The sequence below is a fragment of the Rhamphochromis sp. 'chilingali' genome (assembly GCF_963969265.1).
Source record: "Rhamphochromis sp. 'chilingali' genome assembly, chromosome: 6".
Classification (NCBI taxonomy): Eukaryota; Metazoa; Chordata; class Actinopteri; order Cichliformes; family Cichlidae; genus Rhamphochromis; species Rhamphochromis sp. 'chilingali'.
The window spans coordinates 31,771,300-31,798,008 of record NC_137933.1 but is presented as its reverse complement, the minus strand read 5'-3'; the positions used below and the strand labels follow the sequence as shown (position 1 = coordinate 31,798,008).

At 39.4% G+C, this 26,709-nt stretch overlaps 1 protein-coding gene across 1 annotated transcript in view; it reads right to left on the bottom strand.

Annotated features, from left to right (window-relative positions):
* insyn1 (inhibitory synaptic factor 1) overlaps positions 1-26,086 on the bottom strand; it is a 44,725-nt gene extending 18,639 nt beyond the window's left edge. Inside the window, exons 1-2 of the mRNA XM_080884659.1 lie at positions 25,553-26,086; positions 24,632-25,007 (exon numbers count right to left, since the gene is read on the bottom strand). Of these exons, the coding sequence (XP_080740785.1) occupies positions 24,632-24,775 (144 nt within the window). The 5' untranslated portion in view covers positions 24,776-25,007; positions 25,553-26,086. The remainder of the gene's footprint in view (positions 1-24,631; positions 25,008-25,552) is intronic.
* Positions 26,087-26,709: the final 623 nt, after the last annotated feature.

Here is a 26,709-nt window from a genome sequence, read left to right as displayed (position 1 = left end):
TCCATGGAGCACTAGCCCCTCAAGCTATTGTCAGTTCTGTTCTCCATCCATGTCTGAAAAACCAAATGGATTTACAGGGTTTACTGTCAACCCCTCCCTTTTTCTGGGCTTATGAATGTGGCACAATCTTCTCTTTCCAATCTTTTATTTCCACACTATCTATCCCTTCATTATGACTTGTTCCTTCTTCACTTTGGGCCACTCCACTGACACTGCCTTTTCTTTGTTTGAGCATTTCTTTTCCGAAATGAATGTAATAATATGTCCTAATCTGAGCATGATATAGTAGATTATCTTAATAAATAAAGTTTATAATGCATTAACGGTTCTCATGAGCGTTTTAAACCTTAATACAAGAGAGTGCCTCTTTTTTTCCCTTTAAAATCAGTAAAAACCACAATTCTCTCATTACTCTGTAATAAAAATGATAACGTAGGTCTAACCTTAATGAAGTATTCATTTTTAATCAAACTAAACCTAGCCAAAATGTAACTATCATCTTGGTAGATCGTAATATGTATTTGTTTTCCAAATGGAGATTGACAAATAATGTCATCTTGTTAATACGGGTGTCAGATCAGGAAATAGTTGTTGTTCTGAAGGGCAGTAATTTCGTTAGTCAGTTTGGAGGACTTGAGTGGTTGACACCAATGTAAAGCTTCTGCTCCCTTAGGCTGCAAATCCTAAAATCTGCAGTGAACATCACTTGTCGGATATAATCAATGCAAATTAATAAGTGGTGGTAAAATTGACATTTTCAGTTGCACATTTTTCATATACTAGATAGAAGAAGCACCTTAAGTGGAACCGCACACTTTATTATATGGCTGAGAAATGACCAGATCTGCAGATTATGATGGCACATAGAAAACTGTTCGCGCCATGCAATTCTAGTCAAAAAGCTGCTATCATTTTATAGTAGTGAGATATTTTCCTTATAATCTGTGTGAAGTCACTGTTCAGTATCAGGTTCACTATTGCACAGCCACAGTTCTCAAAAAGTTTGGGAGCAGAAATTTAAATAAAAACTGAATGCAATGATTTGCAAATCTTATAAACCCATATTTTATTTACGGTAGAATATAGAAAACAAATCAAATGTTGACAATAAGAAAATGTGCAATTTTAAGAAAAAAATAAGGCCATTTTAAATTTGATGACAGCAAAACATCTCAGAAAACTTGGGACATTGGCATGCTTACCACTGTGTAGCATCCCTCCTTGTTTTAACAACAGTCTGTAATTGTCTAGGAACTAAAGAGAACAGTTGTTGGACTTTTTAAGAAGGAAAGTTGTCCCATTCTGATGTAGGATTCTAACTGCTCAACAGTCTTCTTTGTATTTTCTTTTATTTTCTTTTTGTTGCTCCAAATTGATTAAATTGGTAAAAGGTCTGGACTGCAGGGAGGTCAATTCAGCTCCTGGACTCTTCTAATGCAAAAGCCATGGGTTGTGTGATTTAGCATTATTTCACTGAAACCTTCCATGAAAAAGATGCCACCTGGATGGGAGCATATATTGCTCTAATAGCTGTATACATCTTTCAGCATTGATGGTGCTTTTTCTCATATGAAGGCTGCCAATTTTATAGACACTAATGCACCCCTGTACCATGAGAGATTCTGTCTGAGTGAGAGGGTCCTTCACCACCTTTTCCATGTTTTCCAAAAAGAATTTCTGAGTTTAACTCATCTGACCAAAGAGCAGTTTTCCACTTTGCTTCAGTTCAATTTAATTGAGCTTTCCCACAGAGAGGATGGCAGTGTTTCTGGATGATGCTGGCGTATGGGTTCTTTTCATGATAGAGCTTTCACCTGCATTTGTGGATGCAGGTGAAATCTGGTGTTTCAGGGATATCTGGTGTTTCAAGTGTTCCCGAACTTATGCAATGATTCCCATGACAGAATCATGCCTGTTTTATTGTTTTTTGGCCTTTATGTGCAGAGATTTCTCTGGATTTTGATTTTTTTTAGATGATGACTCCAAAATGCTTTTCTTATATCAAATTCAAAATAAGATTTTTTTCATGCAAAGAGTTCTTGTTGAACCTTTCACGTTTTCTTTTTGTATTGTAAATAAATATGGGTTTATGACATTTAAAAATCATTCTGTTTTTATTTTCATTTTAACAGCATCCCAACTTCTTTTGGAATTTGGATTTTAAAAGCCCTGCAGAGACTGGCTTTAACTAAGGTGCAGACATGAAGTTGGCCATAAATAAGTGCAGTCACTGTAGAAATGCCTTATGAGGAGTAATACCTACTGTCTATGCTCCAAAATAAATTAGCAAACTGGCAGGAAAAGCAATATTTCTTAAACTATATTTTTTCAGACTTTGATTTCTTCATCCCAGAAAAATACCTCGGAGTTCACATCACGCAGGACCTGTCATGGTCCTGTCACATCAACACCGTGGTGAAAAAGGCCCGACAGCGTCTCTACCACCTCAGACGCTTGAGAGACTTCCAACTGCCCTCCAAGGTGCTCAGGAACTTTTACTCGTGCACCATAGAGAGCATCCTGGCGGGAAACATCTTAACCTGGTTCGGGAACAGCACCATGCAGGACAGACGAGCTCTACAGAGGGTTGTGCGGTCAGCTGAGCGCACCATCCGCTCCGAGCTCCCTGACCTGCACTCAATCTACAGCAGGCGGTGCTGGACCAAGGCCAGGAAGATCGTGAAGGACCTCAGCCATCCCAGCAACAGACTGTTCTCTCTGTTGAGGTCAGGAAAGCGATTCCGCTCCCTGAAGACCAACACAGAGAGACTGAGGAGGAGCTTCTTCCCGCAGGCGATACGGTCTCTCAATCACACCACCACACAGTACTGACCCACACATATGGTTCTTACACACACACTGGACTTTCTGGACTTTGGTTTTGCACAACACTGGTCACTATATTCTTCATTTCCGGTTAATACTTGTACAGCTGCTGTTATTGTGTATATATTTATTTATATTTAGATTTCTTCATACATTCTTATATAGTTCTATATTGTGTATTGTGTATTTTGTTGTACAGTTATTTTATTTTCAACTTTAATTTATATATTTATCTTTATCTTATTCTTCCCAGTTAAATTTACCCTTCATTCTAATTTGTGTTGTACAATTATTTCATTTTTAACCTTAATTTATATTTTATTCCTTCCTAGTTAAATTTACCCTTTTTAATTTTTCATATTTATTTCCTTTCTTATTCATAGCCTTTTCCTTTTTTGTTTTCTTTAGGTCACGAGCAGTTGTCCAAGCATTTCACTACATATCGTACTGTGTATGACTGTGTACGTGACAAATAAAAATTTGAATTTGAATTTGAAACAAACAATTGGCAATTGCGAATAAAGATTCTGAATCATACAAATTTGTTTGTAACATCAAACCAACATGCACATTTTTCAGTCTGTTTCTGTCATTTAAGGCAAGTAGCCCTCCATTAATAATTCCTGCTAAGTTTCATCTAGGGGTTTAAGTGTTCAGGCAAAAGTAACCACTGCATCAGCAGAAGACTTCAAAGCCACTAGATAATCCTAAGGCAGTGGTCTCGTCATGTGTTTCCTTTTTATCTGTTTCAATGTAAATACTGTACATACCACCCCTATTTATTCTGTGGTGACAAGCCTGGAAACGAGCTCATATACAATGCCGCATCATATCTTTGCTTTGCTTTTCCGTGTTTTAGTAAAGGCAGCGACCATGTGCACTCTGCTGTGATCAAAGACAAGAAAACAAAGACTATAGTTCTACTTTATACATTTGTGTGATGACGTGGTGAAATCCATTTCTATGAGATATTCTCTCGACCCTCCTCACTCCATGCACAATTAATTTGATACAAGCTAGAAGCGTAAATCCTAGATGATTATGCTGTGTTCAGGACAACAGCAATGAATATTTTCATCTTCCCAGGACTCAAGAACAGCAGGAGATGAGGAAATTAGTTTTGTTGTATTATGTAGATGCCTGCTCATTTTGCAGCATCGGCAGGATTCAGCAGTTGAGACGGCGGTATTAGGGATGGGGTGGGAGGTTAGGCAGTTAAGGTTGTTAACAGTAAAGCACACATCAAATTTCACAGTACACACTTTCGTCTCATATTTTCTTTGTTTTTTTGGAATGAGAGGTATTCCACGTGTGGTCTGTGGATGATTGTCAGATTGAGTCTCTTGGGCAGTATATTATTGGAATAAGAATATAATCGTTGCAGACCACCCAGTCTTCTCTCCTTAGACCACAAGCACAATTAAAGGCACAGTCTTGCAAGCTGGGAAGTGGCCAGCTGTTCTGGGTTAATAGATGGGTTTGGCCAGACGTCTGCGAGGTGACCGCTAGCTGGCAGCCTGCTGCTGGATAAGGTTGCAGATTGTAAGTGGACATGTACTTTGCTTCCCTCTGTGTGCAGTTGTCGCTGAAGATGATGAAGCACCCTGAATTTTCCCTCCTTCACTGTCTGCAGCTCTCTTGTCTCGCCCTTATTCTACCCTTCCTTACCCTTCTTTCACTAGCCAAGGCCGAAGCAAGCATGCTGACACGTAGGCACTATCCTACTGTACCAGCTCCCTGACTTCAGACCCCAGATGGAGTGTCTCTGTTGACTCAAGGGAGTTCAAGGACTGAAAGAGCATGATAATAAGAAAAGCAGAGCATGAGAGAGACTGCAGAAGGCAGAAACCATGCCCTTTCATAACCCACGTCCCATCTTTGAAAAGAATAACACATAGTGTCAACAGTGCTTACTTGGCACTGTCCTACTGTACTTATACTTGCACTTGCCCTCAAACCTGGAGTTAAATCAGTGAAGGCACAGTCATGATCCACTTTAACCTGGAATCACATGAAAGGGCATGCTAAAATATGTACATTGCTCTAAATATTCACCCAGTGTGTCCTGGTTACAGCTATTTCTTATTTCAGCACTGCTCTGCTTAGCTTAGTGGTTTCATTTGGCATCTGCTCTCATTACCAGAGCAAAAAAAAAAAAAAAGGAAGGAAGAGAGAACAAGATGGGGGGTTGGTGTGTTCGGTCAGGCACTAATCTTACTCTAGCTTTTCCTGTAGTTGTTGGAGTAGTCTTGTTATTGGTGTTGAACTGAGGCCTTGGTCAGAAATGAACAGTCCTGTGGGCTTCAGGCTGCACGAATAACTAGCGAGGGTTCCCATCCAAGCACTTAGAGTAGAATGAATTATCCATGTGTTACTTTTATGTTATTAAAAATCAAAGATTAAAACATGCTATGTTTGATTGACAAGTCTTTTAATATGCACAAAGGGTTACCATTAATCACAACACAACAGTTTTATTATGTCAAAAGTTTGTCTACATCAGCAGTGTCTGTAAATGTTAGATTACAAAAAATTCTGAATCCAGAAATATGATTGATCGGGAAAAACAAAATGCTGATTTTTTTCCATCTGCAACTCTTCAATGATGTATGTGACTATACTGTATCTGCTCAATTATTTACATAGTCAAACAAATGGCTGGGCTTCAGAAGTGTTCACTGCATCTAATGCAAAATGAAAGGAAATCAGAGTATGCTAGTGGAGCAATGAATAATAGGTAATGTTTGCAGAGTGTCTGATAGATCCCATCAAAATGCATATGAAATATTCATTTAATGGGCTACACTTTATTTGGATAGTCCAGTGGTGAAAATCGGCATCCCATTAAGTGACTTTAATGTGTCGCTAAAATGCCTAAGGTGTTTCAAAAGCTGCTCATAATTGTGTGAGAAGGAGTCAATATATCTCAGGGCTACAGTTAAACTTATGGTTCGGGTTACTTTAGTTGTACGATGTTCTGAAAGCCTGAAAGCTTTAATGCAGTAAAAAAGAGGGAGGAATACAGGAGCGGAGTCTCTTGCAGCTCTCTTTGGCTTTGCACTGGCCTTATTAGTATTCTGTCTGCAGCAGAGGACAATGGTCTAAATTTAACCAGAAAAATTTAAGGAACTGGCCTCACCATCTTTAAGAGAACAGAGCTGACCAGACCTGCATTGTTCCCACACCTGCTGGAGGACCAGTGTTTGTGTTTTTTGCCTGTGGTCATAATTCCAGTACTTGAGCAACAGTCCTGTATCTAGACTGGATTGGGTGCTTCTAATGACATGCCTCAGTGCTGTTGGCAGGGTGCTTCAGGCCCACACTTACACCAGCATATCCTACTGTTGTATTGCTGGGATTTTGCTCAGAGATGGCTCATTAATAAATACGTACTCTCTCAAGCTGCATGTCATTATTGAGATACACTGATTAGTAAGTAACTTGAAAATGTATCTCAAGACCTCCAGTATGCAGACGATTGTGATTGGTAAACTTGTGTTTACAACTGCAACCATTAATAAGTCAGCACTTAGTGATAGGTATTGTATATAACCAATTTTAAATTGGTTCCAGTACCAGACTTGTCTGCACTAAATTGCTGATAAACACCTAGACAACAGTAACGGGTATCTGTTAGGGTTAGAATGTTACATATTCAAGAAGACATTTGTTTTCCAGCGGAAAGGTTCTAATTGATGACATTTTCTGCAGGTATCATTTTCCTCTCTCTGACACATCACAGGCATCGAAGAGATGATGAATCATGGGGACAATTCAGAAAAAGTCAACAATAATATTCTTCACGTCTTAACAACTACTCCTTTTACAAAAATCTTTGAGAGTAAAAGGCCAGTAAAAATCATTTTTTCACAACACCTGCCCAATAGCGCTTAAATAGTTACCAAAATGCTACTCTGTTTTACACAAACGCAATGGCTTGTTAGGCTTATTGAATCAAGAGCAGGCTGACATGAAAAACCCCACCCCAAATAGTTTAAGCTTAGTGTGAGATGTCTAGACTAGTACCAATAAGAATGTCAGTGAGGAGTATCTATTGATAAAGTCCTAACAGTACGCAAATAGGACAAATGGAATAAATGCGAGAAAAAAGAAATCAGAGTATTCTATGTAATGTCAGAGCAGCCATAGCTTTTAGTCACTCATCTTTCTATTGTCACCCTGAACATGTCACTACTGCCAGATAGCAAAGGCATATCCTCATGCAATCACTGCAGTCCACCCAACTCATTAGCCTCCAGATATCCAGCACTGATCTCAGAAACTTACCGTTCTGCTCCGAGTAATGAAAGTGGCGATAAATGGAGAGCTATGTGGGGAGTGGGAGAAAGTGAAAAAAGAAAGAGCTTCCATCTATCAATTAAATGACAGGGGCCAGAGTGTATGTGGTGAATTAAGAGAATTCGATGGCCTATTTTTCCTCTCACAATGGAAATCATCAACACTAAATACAGCAATAGCAGATGAAGGCAGGAAATCCAATAAAGTATAAAATAGATGGAAAATACAGCCACTGGCTGCCGCAAAAGTTTATAGCAGGTTTGTCATGAGAAAAATTCTCTTCTGCTTTAAAACGAAGTGTCACTATAAGAAGTTGCTTAGATGCGGTGTGGTGCACCTTTCATCAAAGTAATGATGTTGCTAAATTGAACTGCTATGTCAGATAATTTCTTTCTTTATTGCCCTCAATATTGTGAGCACACACCACCACTCGCAAAGGCCAACATTTTCTCCAGCAGTTCTGAGCAATGAAACACTTCTGACAGTTATTTTGACAATCTGGTGTGAAAGGAGGGTAAGAAGTGGGTGGGTGGGCTGTGTGACAATGTTGTTAGCAGTGCCAGCGCTCCTTTTTCCGTCCTTTCCTTGAAGCTTGTTTTCGCTTTTAGTGGTTCGATGCCCCTCAATGAGATGATACCCGAGGCAGCCTCCATTTGTTTGTTTTTGTCTTTCCTCTTTTTTTTTTTTTTTTAAGATTATCAAACTGAAATTATCTGCTGCTTTTCCCTTTGTCTATCAAAGTGAGTTACATGCATATTGAGAGTGCAAAATAAAATCCAGTACATTGATCTTTTTGGATCAGAGGTTAGTAAAAAAAAAAAATCTAATAATTTTCAACCTTTGTATATCTTATTTAAATAAACTGTTCACAATGCCTGCATATATTATTTATTTAATTGTAATTTTGTTCAGGGATGTGGTAGAACGCATTTTGAAGCCCCACATACAGATGATGTGTTTTGATAGGCTATGTAGCTTAGTTTAGCTGTGAAACAAAGTTTATTCCTCAAGGATATCCACTCGTGTCCGAGAGTTAGAGATCAATAGTGTATCCTCCGCCTCTACTAGGCTCACTGATTTTTAAAAAAAGAAAAAGATGTATATTTGTGAAGTGAAAGTAGCATTTATTGATCTTTATCCCTTTTTTTGTGTCCAAGTGCATAAAATCTGATGCAATCAATTTTAAGTAATTACTCAGATTGCAATTTTTGCAGCAAACAGCATGACAGGTCAGATGATATGTATGAAAGAAATGTACGATGAATAGTATTAAGCCAAAAAACATGTATTAAAAACTGTTAACCCGTGTCAGTAATAGTAACCACCTCTACATTATCTATCATCCATCCACCATGATTATCTTATCTATTAAGACAGCCTCAGAAATGAGAAAAGCCATAGTTTATGGCTGGTTTGGTACTCCTTTCCACTTTGTGAGCACAAACTCATACATATGTATAGGCTTAGGCAGGCAGGCAGGAGTGGGCTGAGAACAGCATGAGGCTGTGTTTTGCACTGTGTATATCTAATTGCCTGACCACCAACAGTTATAGCCAGATTCAAATCCAACACTAAATGTTTCCTGAGCTGTTCCCTGCTTCCCAATCCCAAAGCCAATCTCCCTGGAGCCCCATGGTGGCGGGGCAAAGGCCCATCTACCTGTGGCGCATAGAGGCCGCAGTCAACCTTTAGCAATCTGTCAATCAGGCAGTGACTGTCAGAATGAATTTCAGCCCATCAAGCCCCTGCTACTTCTCCTGCAGAAGTTGGCTTCAGAATCCTTGCCCAACTGCCAATGCTATGTCCCTGCAATTAGGCTGAGGAGAGGTAATGGTGTCGCCCCCCTCCAGGTGTCTGGATGGGCTGCATCTGGTCAAAGGAGGATAGGGATGTTGACAGAGTGCACATTTCTCAGAGGTGTACTTGTACAGGAGTGCCACAAAGCCTTCATGTGGTTACGTCAAAGTAGCAATTAAAAAAAAACAAATCTTTTTGCTCCAGGCATCAATTAGTGGAGTTAAAGAGCTTTGTGTGAGATTTACATTCACAGCTATGTTATGTTCAAAGGTCATCCTGTCTCCAGCTTGTTTCAAAGCAGAGCATTAAGAAAAGGTTTTAAAATTACAATCTTTAACATGTCTCTTACTCTTTTATTTACATATGAGGCCTGATGGTTAGATGCCTTTCCCTGAACTTCACTGACAATAAAGTAAAAAACACTTTGTAACAAGTTATTAAAGAGTTAAGAATTAGCACCAAGTTATCTTTCTTTAATACATTTTAGAGCATCATAGTGACAGCTCAGCAAAGTTGGGGCTTTATCTTAAACAGAATGAGAGGGCACATACATCAGAACAAATTTGTATGTTAAGTGCTGTATGTACTATGTGCACTAATATTTTATAAATATCACATATTAAAAGGAAAAAATAATCTCCAGTAAAAGTCATTGTGACTTTAAACGCTTTTTTTAGTGTTTGCATTGTCCTTCGTAATTTAAACGTACAGAAAACACAGATCCCTTTAAAGTGTGTGTGCGCTATCATAAATTTAGCCACTGGCAGCCCATTTAATATTTCCTCCATTTAGGTCATAGCAGATGTCATTGACTAAATGTAGACCACTGCTATTTATGGTTGTTACAAATGACTGTGCAAAGCATTAGTGACGCAAGACAGATGGATCCGATGCTTCTTGGGGGCAAAGGACTTGTGAATTCCAGTATCAGTTAAAATATAAGTAACGTCTACAAACAAGCAAGCGCACAGATGGGTAAAGAGATTTTTTTCTTTCTCCTTTGTGAACCCTGGCAAATATGCTTTGATTAACAACCTCTAGTTGTCAGAAGCTGGAATGACGTGTTAAATGGATAGCTGTTTATTTTTATTCTTATTATTTTTTGAGCATCTGCAACTGACTTGCAATCATAGAATTATGGGATGAACTGCTGACCCTCTGGCTCATGCACCCCAAAGAGACACCCCCCACCCTTTTTCAGAGCTGCGGCTCTGAAAAAGAACTGTTGTCTGCAGGCCAAGAGATAAGCCTTCACTGTGTCTGTCTCTCTTTTCTTTTCCCCCCGTCTGTCTGTGGCTCCACCTCTCTCCTCTTCGATTTCACACTGCCGCCTTCTCTACTTCATCTCTTGATTTTTAGTCTGTAAATATTTTCTCTCCACAGACAGACCCCTATACAGTCTGTTTTGGACGTCGGATGCTGTGCTGTTCTGTATCCTCGTCTTCTTTGTTTTGTGCTGACAGATGCCTCCCCAATCAAAACCACCAACGGGTGACCTGTGTCTTCACCCTCACCTGACTCTGAAAGTCCTGACTTTGGGCAAACCACTCCATCAAGCTGCCCTCTTTGCAAAAATGAACAGCTGATTCTAGAAGTTATAATTTCAGCTATGACCTTAGCAGCCGCTCCTGAGGTCATCAGTGCAGCTCAACTCTGCTTGATCATTCCTCACCACCTCCTTACAATCCATATCAATGGCTCTAAAGCCAAACAAGGACGGCCTCTAAACATTAGGACAATTAGTCACGTAGTTTGCCTTTTGGGAATTCACAGATGCACACAGAATTGGTAATAAACCTCAAGCAGCAGAATGAGCTTTACGATTTATGTGGTAGTACAAAAAAATGTATGACAGTCATTCCAGTCATGATTGACCCTTACGGTGTGTTCACACCGAACGCGATGGACGCGAATAGAGCGTCAGGTTTAGTCCTTGATCACATGGATTGTAAGGATTTTTTTACACTGGTCCACACATTGATAATCATACTGTTTTAATGACTAAACTATAAATCTACCATTTTTATTTTCAAGAAAGACCGCAGAATGGATTAAATATAGGATATAACATTTCTTCATTGTCATCATATGTCACCATAGCAGCAAGTGTGGTTTAGTAACTTAACACTTAACAAAACCCGTCCATATCTTCTTCCAGCCAAAAGGTCATTCTTAGTATCTCTACCAACCATCTGATTTCCATCTGTATTTGTATGTCTGACTAGAAGCCTCAAAACTGTGACTCATAGTTGAACTGAGGGTAGCAGAGAGGGTCTACTTGTCAGGCTCTTCTTTTTTTTACATTCCTTACCACACACAGCATGCAAATATAGATTTTACTGTGTCAAAGTGAATGTATTGTATGTGTTATGTATGGCTTTACACCTGAGTTGGTGTTTATGAATATGAATTTGTCATGCATAATGAATTCTCTAATGAAATGACCACAGTTAACCATGGACTACCGTAGCAGGGTGGAGGGTTTGATTATATTGTGTGATGTATTTTCAGTGTAAGCTGAAAGAATAAATGAAAGTACTAATTACACGAGGTCAGTACAATCCTGCTAATCAGTCAGTCAGCCAGTCAAGCTTTAATGACAGGTATCAAGATGAACATCACATCAATAAAATCTTAAAGTGGCTTTTCTGTTTTTTTTTTTTTTTATCTTAAAATCAGTACACTTAGTCATCCAGAAGACCTTAAAATGCAACTGTTGTTATTAAGGGTTCACTGTTTTTCTATTGGAGCATGCATAAGTGCATGGGTTACATCAGCCCATGCACTCAGCAACAATTTTTTCAGTTTAATATATAATATCTGGGAAAATATTTTTAAATTACCTGACTACCCGAGAGCACAAGATCTTATTGAATTCATTTTGTCATGTAAAACATTTAGTAACATTTAGTTTGGGGACATTCTATGTATTCTATGTACTACTAATCAGCATCTTCTCATTAACGTTAGCATTTATTCCTTTCTTTGTAAGTTATTTAAATTAAGATACCTCATTGAGTGATTATATGCCTAATATTCTCCAAATCCTTATTTCAGAGATGTTAAAATGCATTAATGGTTTAAGTAATAATTTAGATAGCTGGATGGTCATGCAATTGATAATTACAAATCTAGCTAATGAGGCTGAAAGTTTTTGTATATAATAGAGTCATTTTACAACAGAAAGGGCTTCCCAGAGATTTGAATAAAAAAAAGTGATCACTGGAGACACAAGTGGCCATAAACAGTTTCTTTATGTGACACTACAACACAGCTGTCACTTATTTCACACTGAAATGAAGCGCCGGATCATTTGAATCCTGCTCAGGGCAAGAGACAGAAGATATTTTCTATAAAAATGCATTAATGAGCATTATTGTATCAAAAAAGAGTCCATGACATAAAAGAATAAAAATGCTTACAACAAATGATTACTGTGCCCACCTTTCTCAAAAAGGGGTTTTGTTGTCCTTTAGTGTATACGTTTTTATTTATAGTCAAACATTTGACATAATGCAGACATTGGGTCTGTGGATAATTACAAATGTGAGTTTGCTTGATGCCATGTAAAAAGGCTGAGGTTCAGTATTTGCACGATTTTATTAAAATTGGGTTCTGGATATAAAGCACGGAAAAATTATATTTATTTTAATCTTCCTGTTACTTTAACCTCTTTCTAGGAATTAATATATATGGGGTTTTTTCACATGAAAAATGTATGAAAATATATCATTGGCATAGCACAATTATGAAAATAGAGCAGACACATAATTGTTATTTTTAATCTATTTTTGCATAATCATAATGAGTATTTTTCCAGTGTTTATCTCTCTAATCAGAACCTTGTAACTTATGGTCCTCACAGCCCACACAAACCTGCAGTCCCCTCGCCAGACAATATCCTTAAAAATAACAGCAGACTTAAGACTCATTATATTTTTACCCTCTTACACCTTGCTGCATTGCATAAAAGTCCGTATTCTTCGTCATCTTATCACCATAAACCGCCAACTACACAGGTGACTGCGCAGATGACAAAAAAAATTAATCACCCAAACAGTTTGTTGACAAGTTATGTCCCCTTCTGTTCTTAGCTGTGTGTCTGAATAATTAGCCTGTCCTCTCTGCTGTGCGTGTTTCATTTTTGCCTGCCCTGCATTAGATAGTGTGTTGTCATGCTATTGACAATGACAGTGGTGGCAGCCATCCATGCCGTGCTTCTGTCAGTGTGAGCTGCCAGTGCAAAGCAATGAGAGAAACAGAGTCAGAGGACGGCTCCAAAAACACAGAGCTGCTTTTGAAGGCATTGAATTTAAAGAGATTTGAAGGTGCTGTTCTTTAGAATGACTGTAGTATGTGTTAACATTACCAACATTATGAGACAGCCGAGATGTAATGACCTGCCATTACATCTTGCTTTTCAGAGAACAAAGTGTTTCTTCTATCACAGAAGAGCTGAATTTATTCTGGAAGTCTAACTCATTCTCATGGCCAACTTATTCACCTGCAGCCTCAGCACCTGCTCCACCAACACTTACTGGCACAAGCCTCAATCTATGTTGGATAGATGGCTTCCCTTTGGATACCATCCGCAACAAAACCTAATACCAGCTACCCGGTATGCAAGCCAACAACTAGCCACCTCGCCAAAACCGTTAAAGATGTAGTACACAAAGAAGTAGAGAGGAAAAAAAAACGCATTAATGTAGGAATGTAGAGTCATACACACGGACTCTCTTAAGTACTTGTTAATTCATTCAGCTCTCAGCATGCAAAAAGGCTCCCTGAGTGGACAGGTGCTACGCCTTGATGAAGATCTGTGTGTCATTCTGTTTTGCTTGGCTTGTTTTCTATATGAATGCTTAGATTTTGTGATTCATAGATTTAGTAAAGATGTCTATGAGGCAACTTTGCAGGATTCACTGTTTTTGTGATGATTAATATGGTTGGCTCTGTAGTACTTGGAGCACTGTGTAGCTGGAAGGTAATGATATCATCCCAAAAACTGCACATCACTTAAGGTCAGTAGACATCTGCATTCTTTCTCATTGTGAAATATAAAACTTGACTTGCATACTAAATGAAAACAAAAAAATTGAGATTTATTTGATAGGAAGGTTCTGCATAGGTCCACAATGGAGATTAGCATAGCATCAGACATTGTAGGCCACCTGCTTAAATATTCAGACAGATCAACTCTTTACAACGTGAAGTAATTAATGACATTTAGATGTTAAATGGATCCTGGGCTAGTTGGCATTAATTAGGGGATTCAAAATAATCCCAGTAAGAGAATTTAATGTTATGGTATTTGTAGAGTTCCGATGCACACATTGCAAGGTGTGTTACCTTTGTATTTCCTATTATTCCCAGAGCCTGTGATCTTGCAATCACAGAACCGAGTGCAAATTCAGCTAATCCTATTTGCCACCACACACAGTTGTGTCAGTTTTATGCTGAATTTCCAAAACAGTGGAAACAATATAAAAAAAAATCTACTTGAAGTAAATGTTACGAGTCTTAAATTAAATTTCAACCTTACCAGACAAACTTAACTGGCCACTAAAATCCTGATCTAAAGAAAAACCTACTCTCAGACTGTGAAAAGCCCCTAACAAGCTCTTCTACTTCAAATTTAAACAAAGCATTTCCAAAGTGAGACAAACATCGACTAAAACCAACCATTTTAGGTAGGAACTTCATGAAAGAACCAAACAGGATGACACTAGGCATAAGCTTATCCCTCAAGAACATTTGCATTTCTAGTTAGCCGTTGGGGGAAATAAAGTAGCTGAGGTGTTTAAACATTAAAAAGGATAAGGGTGTTTCTCTGAGAACATTTTTCAAGATGTAATTTAATTTCCCTGTTGAGCAGACACTGAATTAAGAATTTAAACTAGTTTTTTAATAGTATTTGTAATCTGTTTTACTGTATATAGTACACCACATCTGCTGTGATTTGTATCAGTAAAAGAAACAGATCTTTGTGTATGTTCAAAAGAACATAAGGCCTGCATTGCACAGTAACGTAGCATTTTTAAATTGTATAGTTTAGTGAGGAATTGTTTCTATTCTAAATACTCAGTTGCTAGAAATGGGTCTGGTAGTTTTGTTGAGGAAAAGCACATGGTGTCCTCAGTGACTTTTTACTCCCATAGTGTTCTCATGTTGCCTTGGCAAAATGCTTTTCAAGAGCCAAATTGAGCCTTCGATAGGAGACATGCCTCTTTTATACACTCTGTTATCATAGTACTGAAGCAGTAATTTTTCTGCCGTCATTTATCCCCAGAAAATTCTCTACAGGTTCTGTACCTATATTCATCACATATCCAAAGTTATTTTGTGTAATAGTAATGAAATTAAAAATATGCAATATAAAAAACAAAAAGATAGTGGAAAAAAATACACTTGAGTACATATTGTCAGAAACTTATGTTTGAATGGTAATAAAACGGCCAGATTCAAAATTAATGTATAACTCAATAACTTTCTTACAGAATAATTGACCATTTGTGTTTTGTGATACTAAAAACTGTACAAGTTATCACATAAAGGTGTTTATGGGATAATGGAGAATAAAACCTGGCTTTACCTTACCAGAGGACTTTCATCCTTCTTAAACTCACAAAGTGTAAATTCATCAACTATATAAAAGAGCGAAAGAAGTAAAGACAACACTGGCTTGTCCCTGAATATGATAAATGTTCCTTTATATAATTATTTTTTGTGCAAGACCTTATTTGTTTAATTGTGACAGATTACTGCCAAATTTTAGAATCCTTTTTATTATGATTCATTCTGAGTGATACAGTTAAGTGGGCTGTTGCTCGAGCACTTTACAATTAAAAACTTTGCTCAGTAAACTTTCCACTGTACAAAATGATACTTTTGGACTAATTAGTAAGTCAAGTAGGGATCTTCTTCTTGACTTACCTTGTTGCCACAGCAGCCATGTAACCCTAGCATCCTCCTCTATCATACCAACCATTGCAGGTACCTCTCTCTCTAAATCCATGACTCTTTTCTGTGGTCTTCCTCTTTTCCTTCTCCCTGGCGTCTCTCCCTCTTCTGTACATGACCAAACCACCTCAGTCTTGTCTCCAGAACTTGGTTTCCAAATTGCTCAACCTGAGCTGTCCCTCTGATATTTGTACACATGAAAAAATAAAGTTAGATAGCTTTACAAACTAATAGCTGATACTGATTAAAAATAAAACACCCAATTGCATTGTCACAGCTGCATTCTGGCTCTATATTGTAAACAACACATTTTTAATTATACTAAGACAGTGTGCAACATTACACATGCCAAGCCAGAATTAGAAGTGAGTCATACTGTTGTAACTTGTCACACAGTTTCTGGCAGGATTTTCTAACATGCATAACAAAATACCAGATGCACAATAATTTTCCTATGGTGGAAATATCAGAAATGCTGAATATCAACAGCACTAAAACACCTGTTGTGTGTTATCTGAGAGAACCTGTTTGGTGTTATGTGTCAGGACGGATGTGTAAAGACTTGAGCCCTTGAAAGGCTTTAGAAATGGTCCAGTTGCTTAGTAGTGTGCCATCTAACTTGAGCTATTTCTGCTAGTGAAAACTGAACAATCTCATTCGAAACTGGGTTGATTTACGATGCATCACAGACTATGGCTAAAAATAAAAGGAATGACAAAAAAAGCCTCCTGATGATCCCTCAGTATAACACAGTTCCAAAGATTGTAGCTGGATTAAGCTGCACCGCTGGTGAGTGGGTTGGTCCATGCTGCCCTGAGCGTTTTTACAGGCAATGGAAATAGAGAAAAATATAGCGCCTCTTCAAAATCTGATCATAATAGTAATCGGTTTATTTTACATTATGTGTATCTCAACAGTAATAAAATCACATATCCACACCTTAGTAAAACGCAATCTGATGGCCTAATGGAGAGAAAGCTGTCCCTCTGCATACAGTATGCTTTGACACAATGAAATGATGTAGCTATTCTTGGAGGCTGCTTGTGCACTTCGATGGATGCCATTTTTCACACCATTAACTACAGTCTACTGGTTTTATTCACAGCACAGAGATAGGCCAAAACAATCCTAAACACGCCCACGAACGAGCACAATTGCAACAATTGATCTAAGCTGTTCCACCCAGTCTATCGCAATTCTGTGCAGCAGGAGAAACCATTATCTCCATCCGCCCTTCATCTCTCCCTTTCTCTCTCTTTTTTCCCCTCAGTATTTCTTTGCTTTGCCTGTAACACCCTTTTTTCATCCTGTTCGGCTCTATCCTTGCCTTGGGACAAGCAAAAGGGTTTGTGGCTGAATCACAAAGTACAAACATGCATGGTAAAAATTTTCACTGTAACTAGCCCACAGTAGGTGTGTTAGCTGATAAAAATCACTGAACACAACAAGCACAATTTTTGGAGTGTTTATCTCAGCAGAGGTCTAACCTAAAGCCCTCATTACAGTCTGTGCTGAGTGCAGGGTTCATGGAGGGAGGCAGAGCTCAAAGGGCCAACTAATCCAGTGGGTCTCATAGGCACGGTGGGCTAGTCAATATGCTGGGCCTGCATCCGAAAGAATGCTGGAGCTCCACAGCAGAGCTAGGTAAAAGAGTCTCTGGGGAATGCTTTGCGTGGTGCAGTTTTTATTCTTTCCACAGCTCTCAAGGTTAGATGCCGTTTAAGTCTTAACACATTGTTTACCACTAGTCCTTTCCTTCTTTGATCCCGTTGCAGTTCTCAAAACCGCTTACTTTTAAATATTGTGATCGTGCAATTAAACTAAAAACAAAAGGTAATGTCCTTTTATTAAAGCAGTGATCTTTTTGTCACTTGCTAACAACTGTGGACATATCCGAATTCATTTAAAATCAGCCAATTGTTACGTGCGCGTGTTGTTGGTTTGTTTCTTAATGTGTGTATGCAAATTCACCTGTGCAGGGGCTCGGCTGTGATTGGTGGACCTAAGGAATGGCCTGATGTAACTGGTTCCTGCCGTGGACGTAACTATAAAAGGACGACTGAAGAGCTGCGGTGTGGGGGGTGTGGAAAACTTCCCGTGCACTTGCCTCAGGTCCAGACGGAGCAGCCGCAGCCGCAGCCGTAGCCGCAGCCGCAGCCACTTAGTTAAAGTCGGGCATGTGTGTGAAGTGCGGATCAAGTAGGGGTGAGCTGCCGATTATTTTGGGAAACCTTCTTTTCTCCTGTGTACTTTGACCAGGGAGGTCAGACTGTGTCACTTCTTTGTTTTCTTTTCCTTGAACAGGTCAAAGGGGAACCGAAGCCTAGGTTGGGTTTTGTTTGTTGTGTTGGCCTTAGCTCACCCTGAAATCATACACTTCCACTACCGTGTACTGAGTGCCACTGCTGTGAATAAATTATTGTTAAAAGTCCGATGCTGTGTCTGTTTGGGCGTGGGAAGTCGCGGGACACCCCGCTCTTGTTACGGTCATTTCGAGCCGGGTTGTAACACAGTCAGCAGATGATCTGGTTTTTCACTGAATCCAAAAGAGCAATTTCTTCAGTCCTGAGAATAATTGAACCCTTGCTTCCTTCCAGGAATGGACAAACTCATGGGGAGCTCAGCTCAAGGCAGCAACACAGATGTGGAGATGGCAGGGTGTTCTGAATTCAGCCCGAAAAAAAGGTACCTGCTTTTTCTTGTTTTCCTGAGCAAGGAGAACTCTGCTGGAGGCACGTCACCAAGTTTAATTTAGGAATTTAATTTGCACACACAAAAGAGGTCAGTCAAGGAAGAACAAATTGACAGACACAGCAGGCGGGTACTTGTCATTTCTTCCAAATGGCTTTTAATAAGATGAAACACTTTGGCCCAGGTATGTCAGGTTGAAGGGCACTTTTCTCTCTGTGTGTTTTTACGCTTTTACTGTTGGCAACTGAGTATCGTTGACCTGCAAGGAGCAGCTGGTCGGCATGTTCACATGTCAGAGACTTGGCCCAACCCTGCCTCAATCTAAAGTAAATGGATTCTGTAGTGGAGAACAGGCTGGGCCATCCTCAGTGGAGATCACTGGGCTGTGGTTAACTGGGTAGTAAAATCCACAATGCAGTAAGCCAAGTCAAAATGGTTGTTTTGTGGAAAATGATACATCAGAACACAGCTTTGTGACTTATTACATTGTAATTTCTTATTGTAGGCGTCTGTTTGGACAAACAAAATGAATCCCATCCACGTGCCAAGTTGATTAGCTATCATGAGTATTAATAGAAATAGACTGTTTTTTTTGGTTTTTGCTCTGTAGTAAGTCCAGCACGATGGCATGGATGTCTTAGAAAAACATTTTAGTTATTATCCTGAATTTTCCCAAGATTTCATTTATCATTACGGCTATATTTTTTAATTTGTTGTAAAGATATTTCATTAGACACGTGTCAATTGGGGTCAGATCTAAAATTTGGAAATAAATGGAACTCATCTATTTTATCACATCACTCTGCAGTGGCCCATTTTCCACACAGGGATTTCCTAATGCCATTGCTATGCCCTTAAATTTTGCAAATATTCTCTAGTAATAGGCTCAACAATGTTATGGTATGAGAGTGTGTTTACCACTGTCCTCTATATTGTTCTACTCACTGAGTTAAAGTGCTAGTGATTGCAAGAGCCACTCTTATGGTTAAATGTTGAAGTGTTCTTGCTAAGCAGTTTTCTGCTCCCTGCTCTGCTCAGCAGCAGCAGCAGGGGAGGGAACAGAGTGAGAAGAGGATATGGCTTCTTCTTCTTCTAAAAAAAGAGAAAAAAAGGCCCTTTGATTTTGGTTTGAGTCTCCCTTGGGCTGCCTCTGGGTTTGGAACAGATTTCATTCAGCGCTGAGCATGGTAGCTTCAGCAGAGGGGCACTGTGCCCCCACCCCCACTTCGACATGTGTCATAACTGGTTTCAGACTTGATCAGGAGACACAACTGGCTTGTTGGCTTGGCAGATGGCTCTGAGGCTGAGGCCAGGTGCTTGGTTACCTCACTATCCACACCAGGCTTTAATAACATGGCATTTACGTATGCCTCGCACATGAAAACAATATAGTAGCCTTCCCGATCAGATAATTTACATGGCAGTTTTCTTTGACAGACTCCATTTTAGCACAGATGTCTTGATTTGACAGCCAGGCCAGAGGGATCATGCAGATGGTATTGGGTGATGAATAGAAATTAAATAGACCACCCATTTGTGCCGCATGCATCTGCCATTTAGAGGCGAACTTAGCTTGTTGAGCACAAGTTCTCTTGTTAAAAAACCAGCAAAAATTAAAAAGTAAAAGATGCTGGTGCTAATCACAAGGAAAAACGGTGATGACTGCTTTTTGTTGTTGTTTTTGTTTGTTTTTGGTCACTTGGAGCCTTTAATGACACACTGAAATCCTTATTATAAGATTCTGAAACGGCTTATTGACCAGTCCCATTAATGGAACTGTTACTTAATACATCATCACTGGGGGGGGGGGAAAAAAGCTGACATTTGGAGTACACAGATTTCACCTGACGCTTGCCTTTTGTTGCTGCCTCTGTCCTCCTCCTTCAGGGTAGTTAGTCGCTCTTAAGCATTACATGAACATATGCATAAAGCTACCAAAAGCTACCATCACTCTTATTGCCTGTTCTTATAGTCCTTATCTTCAACGCTATGCTGCTCTGTTGTTTGTTAATTGTCCCTTGGGGATAAATAAAGTCTTCTGATTCTGATTCTGAAAAGGCTGACTGATCGAGGCCAGTTCTCTGGATGTGTTATCCTTCTGATAATTGCCTGTTTTTCTAGCTTATATTCTCTGCTCTCTTCCTGATTAGCTTCCTGTGTTTAAATATCTTGAGCTTCAATATAATTTGCCAAAACCTTTTACGTTAGTTGATGCCACTGGTGCTTTTTTATTAGTCCTTTATTTATCCAAAAATCGAATTCCCAAGAGTGACTCATGGCAGACGTCATGGCAACAAAAGTCAAAATACATGTACCAACATAAGTGCATTTAAAACAAATACAATACACTTTTCCTCTGCCTCATTTTTATTTCTGTAGCACTTCATTAAATTCTTTTAATTTTAATCTCCAATTTCCCAATTTTTCCAATAACCCTCACGGGTGCACTCTAACATTTGCATTTCTATATTTGCCTTTTTTTTTCTTTTAAAATTTTTATTTGAGCAAAAGTTAGAACTCAATAACTTTCAGAGGTTACTTTGCATTCTGTTTGCTGCCATTTTCGCAAAAAGTCCAAGGTTGACATGATATCCAAATGAATTATTTCCTCTAGTCTCGCCACTCCTGCCAGTATTATTACTACAAATGGAGTAGTTTATCAGTATATTACCTTCCAATGTCCTTCCTTTAGGTCCTTTTCATTTTACCTGTCATGGAGCCTTAATGGGATTCACAAGTAAGACAGGCTGCAGTTGACAGTAATAGGCTTTTGAAGGGAGCAATCTTGAAAAACTACTCGTGCTCCGTGTTACATCTTTCTTCAACATGTGAGGAAGATTTGCTGCCTGAGACATTGCTGCAGCATGGAAAGGAAAACCTTGATGTTTTACACACTTCCAATTTCAAGATTTGTACCATAATCACATTTTTATGTACACTAGGATTATTCAGAATTTATACTGGATAAGTTCACGGTTATATTGGAATGTGCTTATGGGTAGTTTTAGTAGTATTATCATAATCGGTTATATTTATGTGAGTATATAACCATATGGCATGGTTTGCTAAAATGTTTAACACAAGATCTGAGGAACTATATGTATTGTTCTGTGTGCAGCTGGTGCTTTTTCACTGGCTGCCATGTTATTTAATTTGTATGACTTAAAGGTGATTGTAGTGTTAATGTTTGAGCCAAATGACTAGCGTGGAGAAGAATTCTGTATATTGTGTGAAGATTTTGCAGAAGCATGCCTTTATATGAAAATTTGCTTGAGATTGCTTTTTAATTTAGCAATCATTGAGTCTTTCCTGAAAGTTTCCTGAAATAGCTCCATCTTTGTGAAATTTGTTTCCAGAAATATTTTGTTTTCATAACAAATAAAAAAAAAACTGAATGGCATGCACTTACTATACTGTAAATTTGCATAATACGGATTTACATTAAACTTGGTGAGTTTGTTTAGGCTGTATGGGTGCTCAAACTGTATCAACAATTGCGAACCTATATTTGCTGTCATTTAAGATGTTGAGCACATCCTCTGTTGAAAGAATCCTTATTGATGGGGATGGTGAGGTCTGAAAGTCAAAACCAGTAAGACCCAAAAGTGACCCCATGTTAAGTCTTTTTCTCGCTTTATGAGAAATGGTAGTCACTCGTGGGAAGACTGAGTGAAGGTGGAGAAAAGCACTGAGTCATTTTTAAACTGTGCCTTATTTTCCTCGTGTATAACAGCACATTGACTGGGTTTAGTGTTTAAACAGCAATTTAATGGATGTTTATTCGTGCCAATTATCTAGTGTTATATTGAGTTGAGAACCTAGATGGTGATGACGTCTCTTGGTGGAAGGCTACAATTCTGCAGTGATACTTATTTTTAAAAGAAAACCTATATTTTTCTCGAAGAGATTCCCCTTAGAATTTTTCTTGGATTTTCCTCGGTGCTTTTTAAATCTTATTTTATATAGAGTATTGAAAGTGTTCTCCTTTTTTACTTTACCGTAATCGACTAAAAACGCAGAGGATACATTATTTAACTGTAGGTACATAATACTCTAAAATCCAGACAGTATAATTAGAAAACCTCCCAAAAGTAAGTGTTTTAATTCATGTGACATTTAACGTCATTGACTAAATGATCTAAATGAACACTGCAGGCAATATGGAGGAAAAGAAAATTAAATGTAGGTAGATTTTTTTTTTTTTTTTCTTTTCTTTTTTTTTTTGGCAACGTGACTAATAATGTGTTAAAATTAGATGTTTTAATCGTTTCTTGGTTTCAGCTTTTGACCAGCTGGCACAGTGACATGGTACATATGTGATCTTGAGCTTTGAAAGCGGTACCATGAAGTAAGTTTAGTAACACACTCGTAGGTTCCCAATATCTGGGCAGCTTTTTCCTTTAGAATGTCAGCTTTAACTCCTCAGAGCTCTTTCTTCAGCTCCCCAAAGACCTTGTGGGTGATAATCAGTCATTACCGCTCCTCCACTGAGTTATTTATTTCACTACATTCACACTGCAATTCATCATTTATTTATATGACAGTTGTTGTCTATTATAGTGTTCCTTTCATGTGGCCAAGAATGAGAGATTTTGTGGAACATTAGGCTTCCATGCATCTGATAGCACAACACTGATTCTATTTCTCCATTTCCCTTTGATACAGACTCCCACCCCAAAGGTCAGTTAATTGTAGGATATTTATACCAGTATCACAGTTGCTACTTCAGTTAATATGATTCCTTAACCATTTTAATATGTGGGAATGTGCTCTTCCAATAAAAAATGACATTTGAGCCACTTTGCAGAGCCTTCTCTAATGGGGTCTGGGATAAGAATGGTAATATGCACTGGAGCTGGCAGAGGCACAGCCTGTGTTTTTGTTTATAAATAGCTCCAGCCAGCATTATTCCACTTGCAGTTGTCCCATAACCATCAATCACTTCGGCTCATGGGCCGACTTCTGTTGTTCACCAGAGAGAAGGTGCACTGCAAGCGGTGCCCTTGCACCTCCAACTGTGCAAGTACATAAAGTAGAGCGTAGTGAGTAGGACAGAGCTGGGAGTCAGGGAGAATGTGGGGGGGAAAGGTTCCTGTGGGGTGATGAACTCAGTTATGATAGCCACCCACACCCCCTCCTTCTTCGGGTGATTATATGCACCAACATCCACCATTTTGCCTTTTTAACACATTTAGACACACGTGTCGATCCCAGAAGCAGGTGGGAGGCTAATCATGTCATGAGCTTGGAGGATATGGAATGGGTCGGACAAAACTGTTTACTGAGGTTTCATTTGTCTCTGTCTATATCTGCCTTCATCTCTTTCTGCAGAAGAGCTTTCCAAGAAGAGCTCACATCTTTGAGGACACTGCAGGATCCTACAGAGATTTCCCACATAAACAGATGTACTACTGATTATCAAACATCACGCAGATTTTTTTTAAGTCTACGTGGTTGTACGTGCATATAACAACACTCACAGTGTCTCTTTGAAGATCCTTGTTCAGACCTTGTGGCGTATACACACGCACACACACTAAAATGCACATATTACAGTGTTACCATGGCAGTTTCAAAAATACAGTAAGAATCCAGCTGATTCTTAACAAAATGGTTATGTAACTATTGCAGCGCTAAGTCATGTATCTTATCTAAGCCTGTGTCTGTATTTCCTTTCAGCCTGGCTTTGCTGCTTTTCAGCAGCTTTTCACATCTACTGTACCTCCCACAAGACGCCAGTGAACACATGAAGGACATTTGTAATTGCCCATAAGCAACTGTGTTCTTGTGGGCTTATTTTAAGAGCAGAAAAGCCTTGGTGTGGTTGTAATAAACAACATTCTTTTGTTACAAACACACAGAAAAGTTAGATCTCATCACTGTCAAATCTTAATCAATATCTCTATGCTAGAAAAAGAATTTTACACTTAATTTAATGCAGCTTACAAGAGAAGCACGCCCACCTGGCACCCATGATCTCCCTGCCTGCTTGTCTTCCTTACTATAGTCCTCTCTAAATGAAAAAGCGTGATATTTATAAACTTATTTTGATGCTCACCTCCCGGAGTTCCTTGGCCACATCCTTGAGCTCTTTGAGAATTCCTTCCAGCTGATCAATCACCATCTTCATGTGGCTGCGGATGCGTTCTCTCGGGCTGGGGGTCTCAGAGGTGTCCCGGGCCTGAGCTCTGCTGAGGGACATCCTTTACAGGGTGACGTGGAGCCAGTGGCCAACAGGCTGAGGGCGTGGGGGAGCCGAGTCGGGGTCCATGTCTTTGGCTACAAGGAGCCTCAGTGCTACTGATCCGAACAGGGGCCCCGGCCACGCAGGGAGACCTCAACATCTTAAAAGCACCTCGGCAGCCAAAACACCTTGCCTCGCCAGCACTCTCGGCACAGGGTCACACTCTGGCATCCATGCCTTCTTGAAGACACTTCCAAAAATGAAGAGAAAAGGAGCATGGGAAAAGTCAAATGCTGTAAATCCATCGAAAAAGAAGAGGGAAAATTCATGGGCTAAAGCTGGTATGAAACTCTTACATAATCATGTTGAGCCAACTCATCTCATGTGTCAGTGTATATATTTGAAATTGTTCTCAAGGAGATGCTATTTAAAATGCCTGTCTATACAGGGAAAAGACTTTTTCTTTCTTCCATTTGTCCTGAACACTCTTTTTTACATGTAAAACACAGTGGCATAATGGCAGGCTAACATACAAAAGTGAAAACAGGAAAAGGGTTCACGATAACCGTTTTGAAATAGAAAAAGAAAACTCCCAGCAGTGGCTCGATTCTCAAAATGATCGTGTTCTATTTTATTGGTAGCGGGCCAAGATTTGCCTTCTAAAAATAGTCCATTAGTGAGGGCTACTGTTTAAAAGACAGAAAGGACAGCTCCTGTTTAAAAAAGAGATTATTCCTCTGTCAAGTGTGGTGTAACCTCCTCTGAGGAAAAAAAAGACTCTCAGTAGAAACTCACATCAAAATAAACTCTGCTTCTCATCCATTTTCTTTGCAGTTGATGACCTAATCATGTTGTCCTTCATTTCTTGTCCATGACAGGGAGAAATGTAAAAGTGGGTCTTTTCACACAGTGTCAAATCTCCCCCAAAATGCAGGGCTCATTCCAGGTGGCGTGGGATCAAAATGAAGTGATTTCTAAGCCAGTGCAGTGTGACTTGCGATGCGAATTTGTGGAGGCATAACAAAAAACTCATTGTGCCAATGAGACACAGTAACAAGCTGACTTGAAGGCAAATGAGCACCTTCCTCTGGAATTTCGGTGATAGCTTGTCTTATGTAAAAATGTTTTTGAAGTCCTTTCTCAAAAGACTGACCCACAGCTGTCCACAGGGGTGTGCCCAAAAACCAAAGGAGCAGAAAGAGAAAAGGATTCTCTCGTCTCCTTCAGTTGTTGCTAAGGGAACCCGGTCTGCCTGCTTGTGCTGTGATTGGATAATTATTTTACTTCTTATCCGTGTAATGTATGTTTTCTCTGTGGACTCTTTTCAGAGAGGCAGAGAGCTCCGTGCCATCCAGCAGGACAAGATAAATCCCATGAAAGCTTCCCAAAGGAGCCCCAGAGAACAAGCAGGGGGGAGAGCTTCTCGCCAAATCCAGGGCGATGCCACTGCCACAGGGTATGCTGGCCAATCACACATGGCACCTGGTCATACAGGAAGGAAAGCAATCACTTATTCGTTCATGTCTCGTCTTCTTTTCTTTTTTAAAGCTTGCTCTAAATCATAGCAGCATGAAAAGCAGCATCAGTCGGGTGAATAAGACTCAGATATGGTCAGGGATTAACTGCGTTGATTATTTCTTGCTTCTGTTAGAATGCATCTCGTACTTCAGCAGCACTTGCCTCACCTCCACATGCTCACACACGCTCACACACGCTCACACACGCTCACACACATCCGCTGGGACGCACACCTACTCACCTTTTCTATGCATCACTTTGCTGTTGCTATGCCCAGAGCTTACTGTCCAGGCACAGCAGAATCACTGAAGCTACACACAACCTGCTGGTTCTTTAGAAGTCCCTGTGTCGCACACACCAACATCTTCTCTCCTTCTTGCCGTTCTCACTCCCTCTTTTTCCTCTCTGTCTTACACACGCAGACACACTCCCTC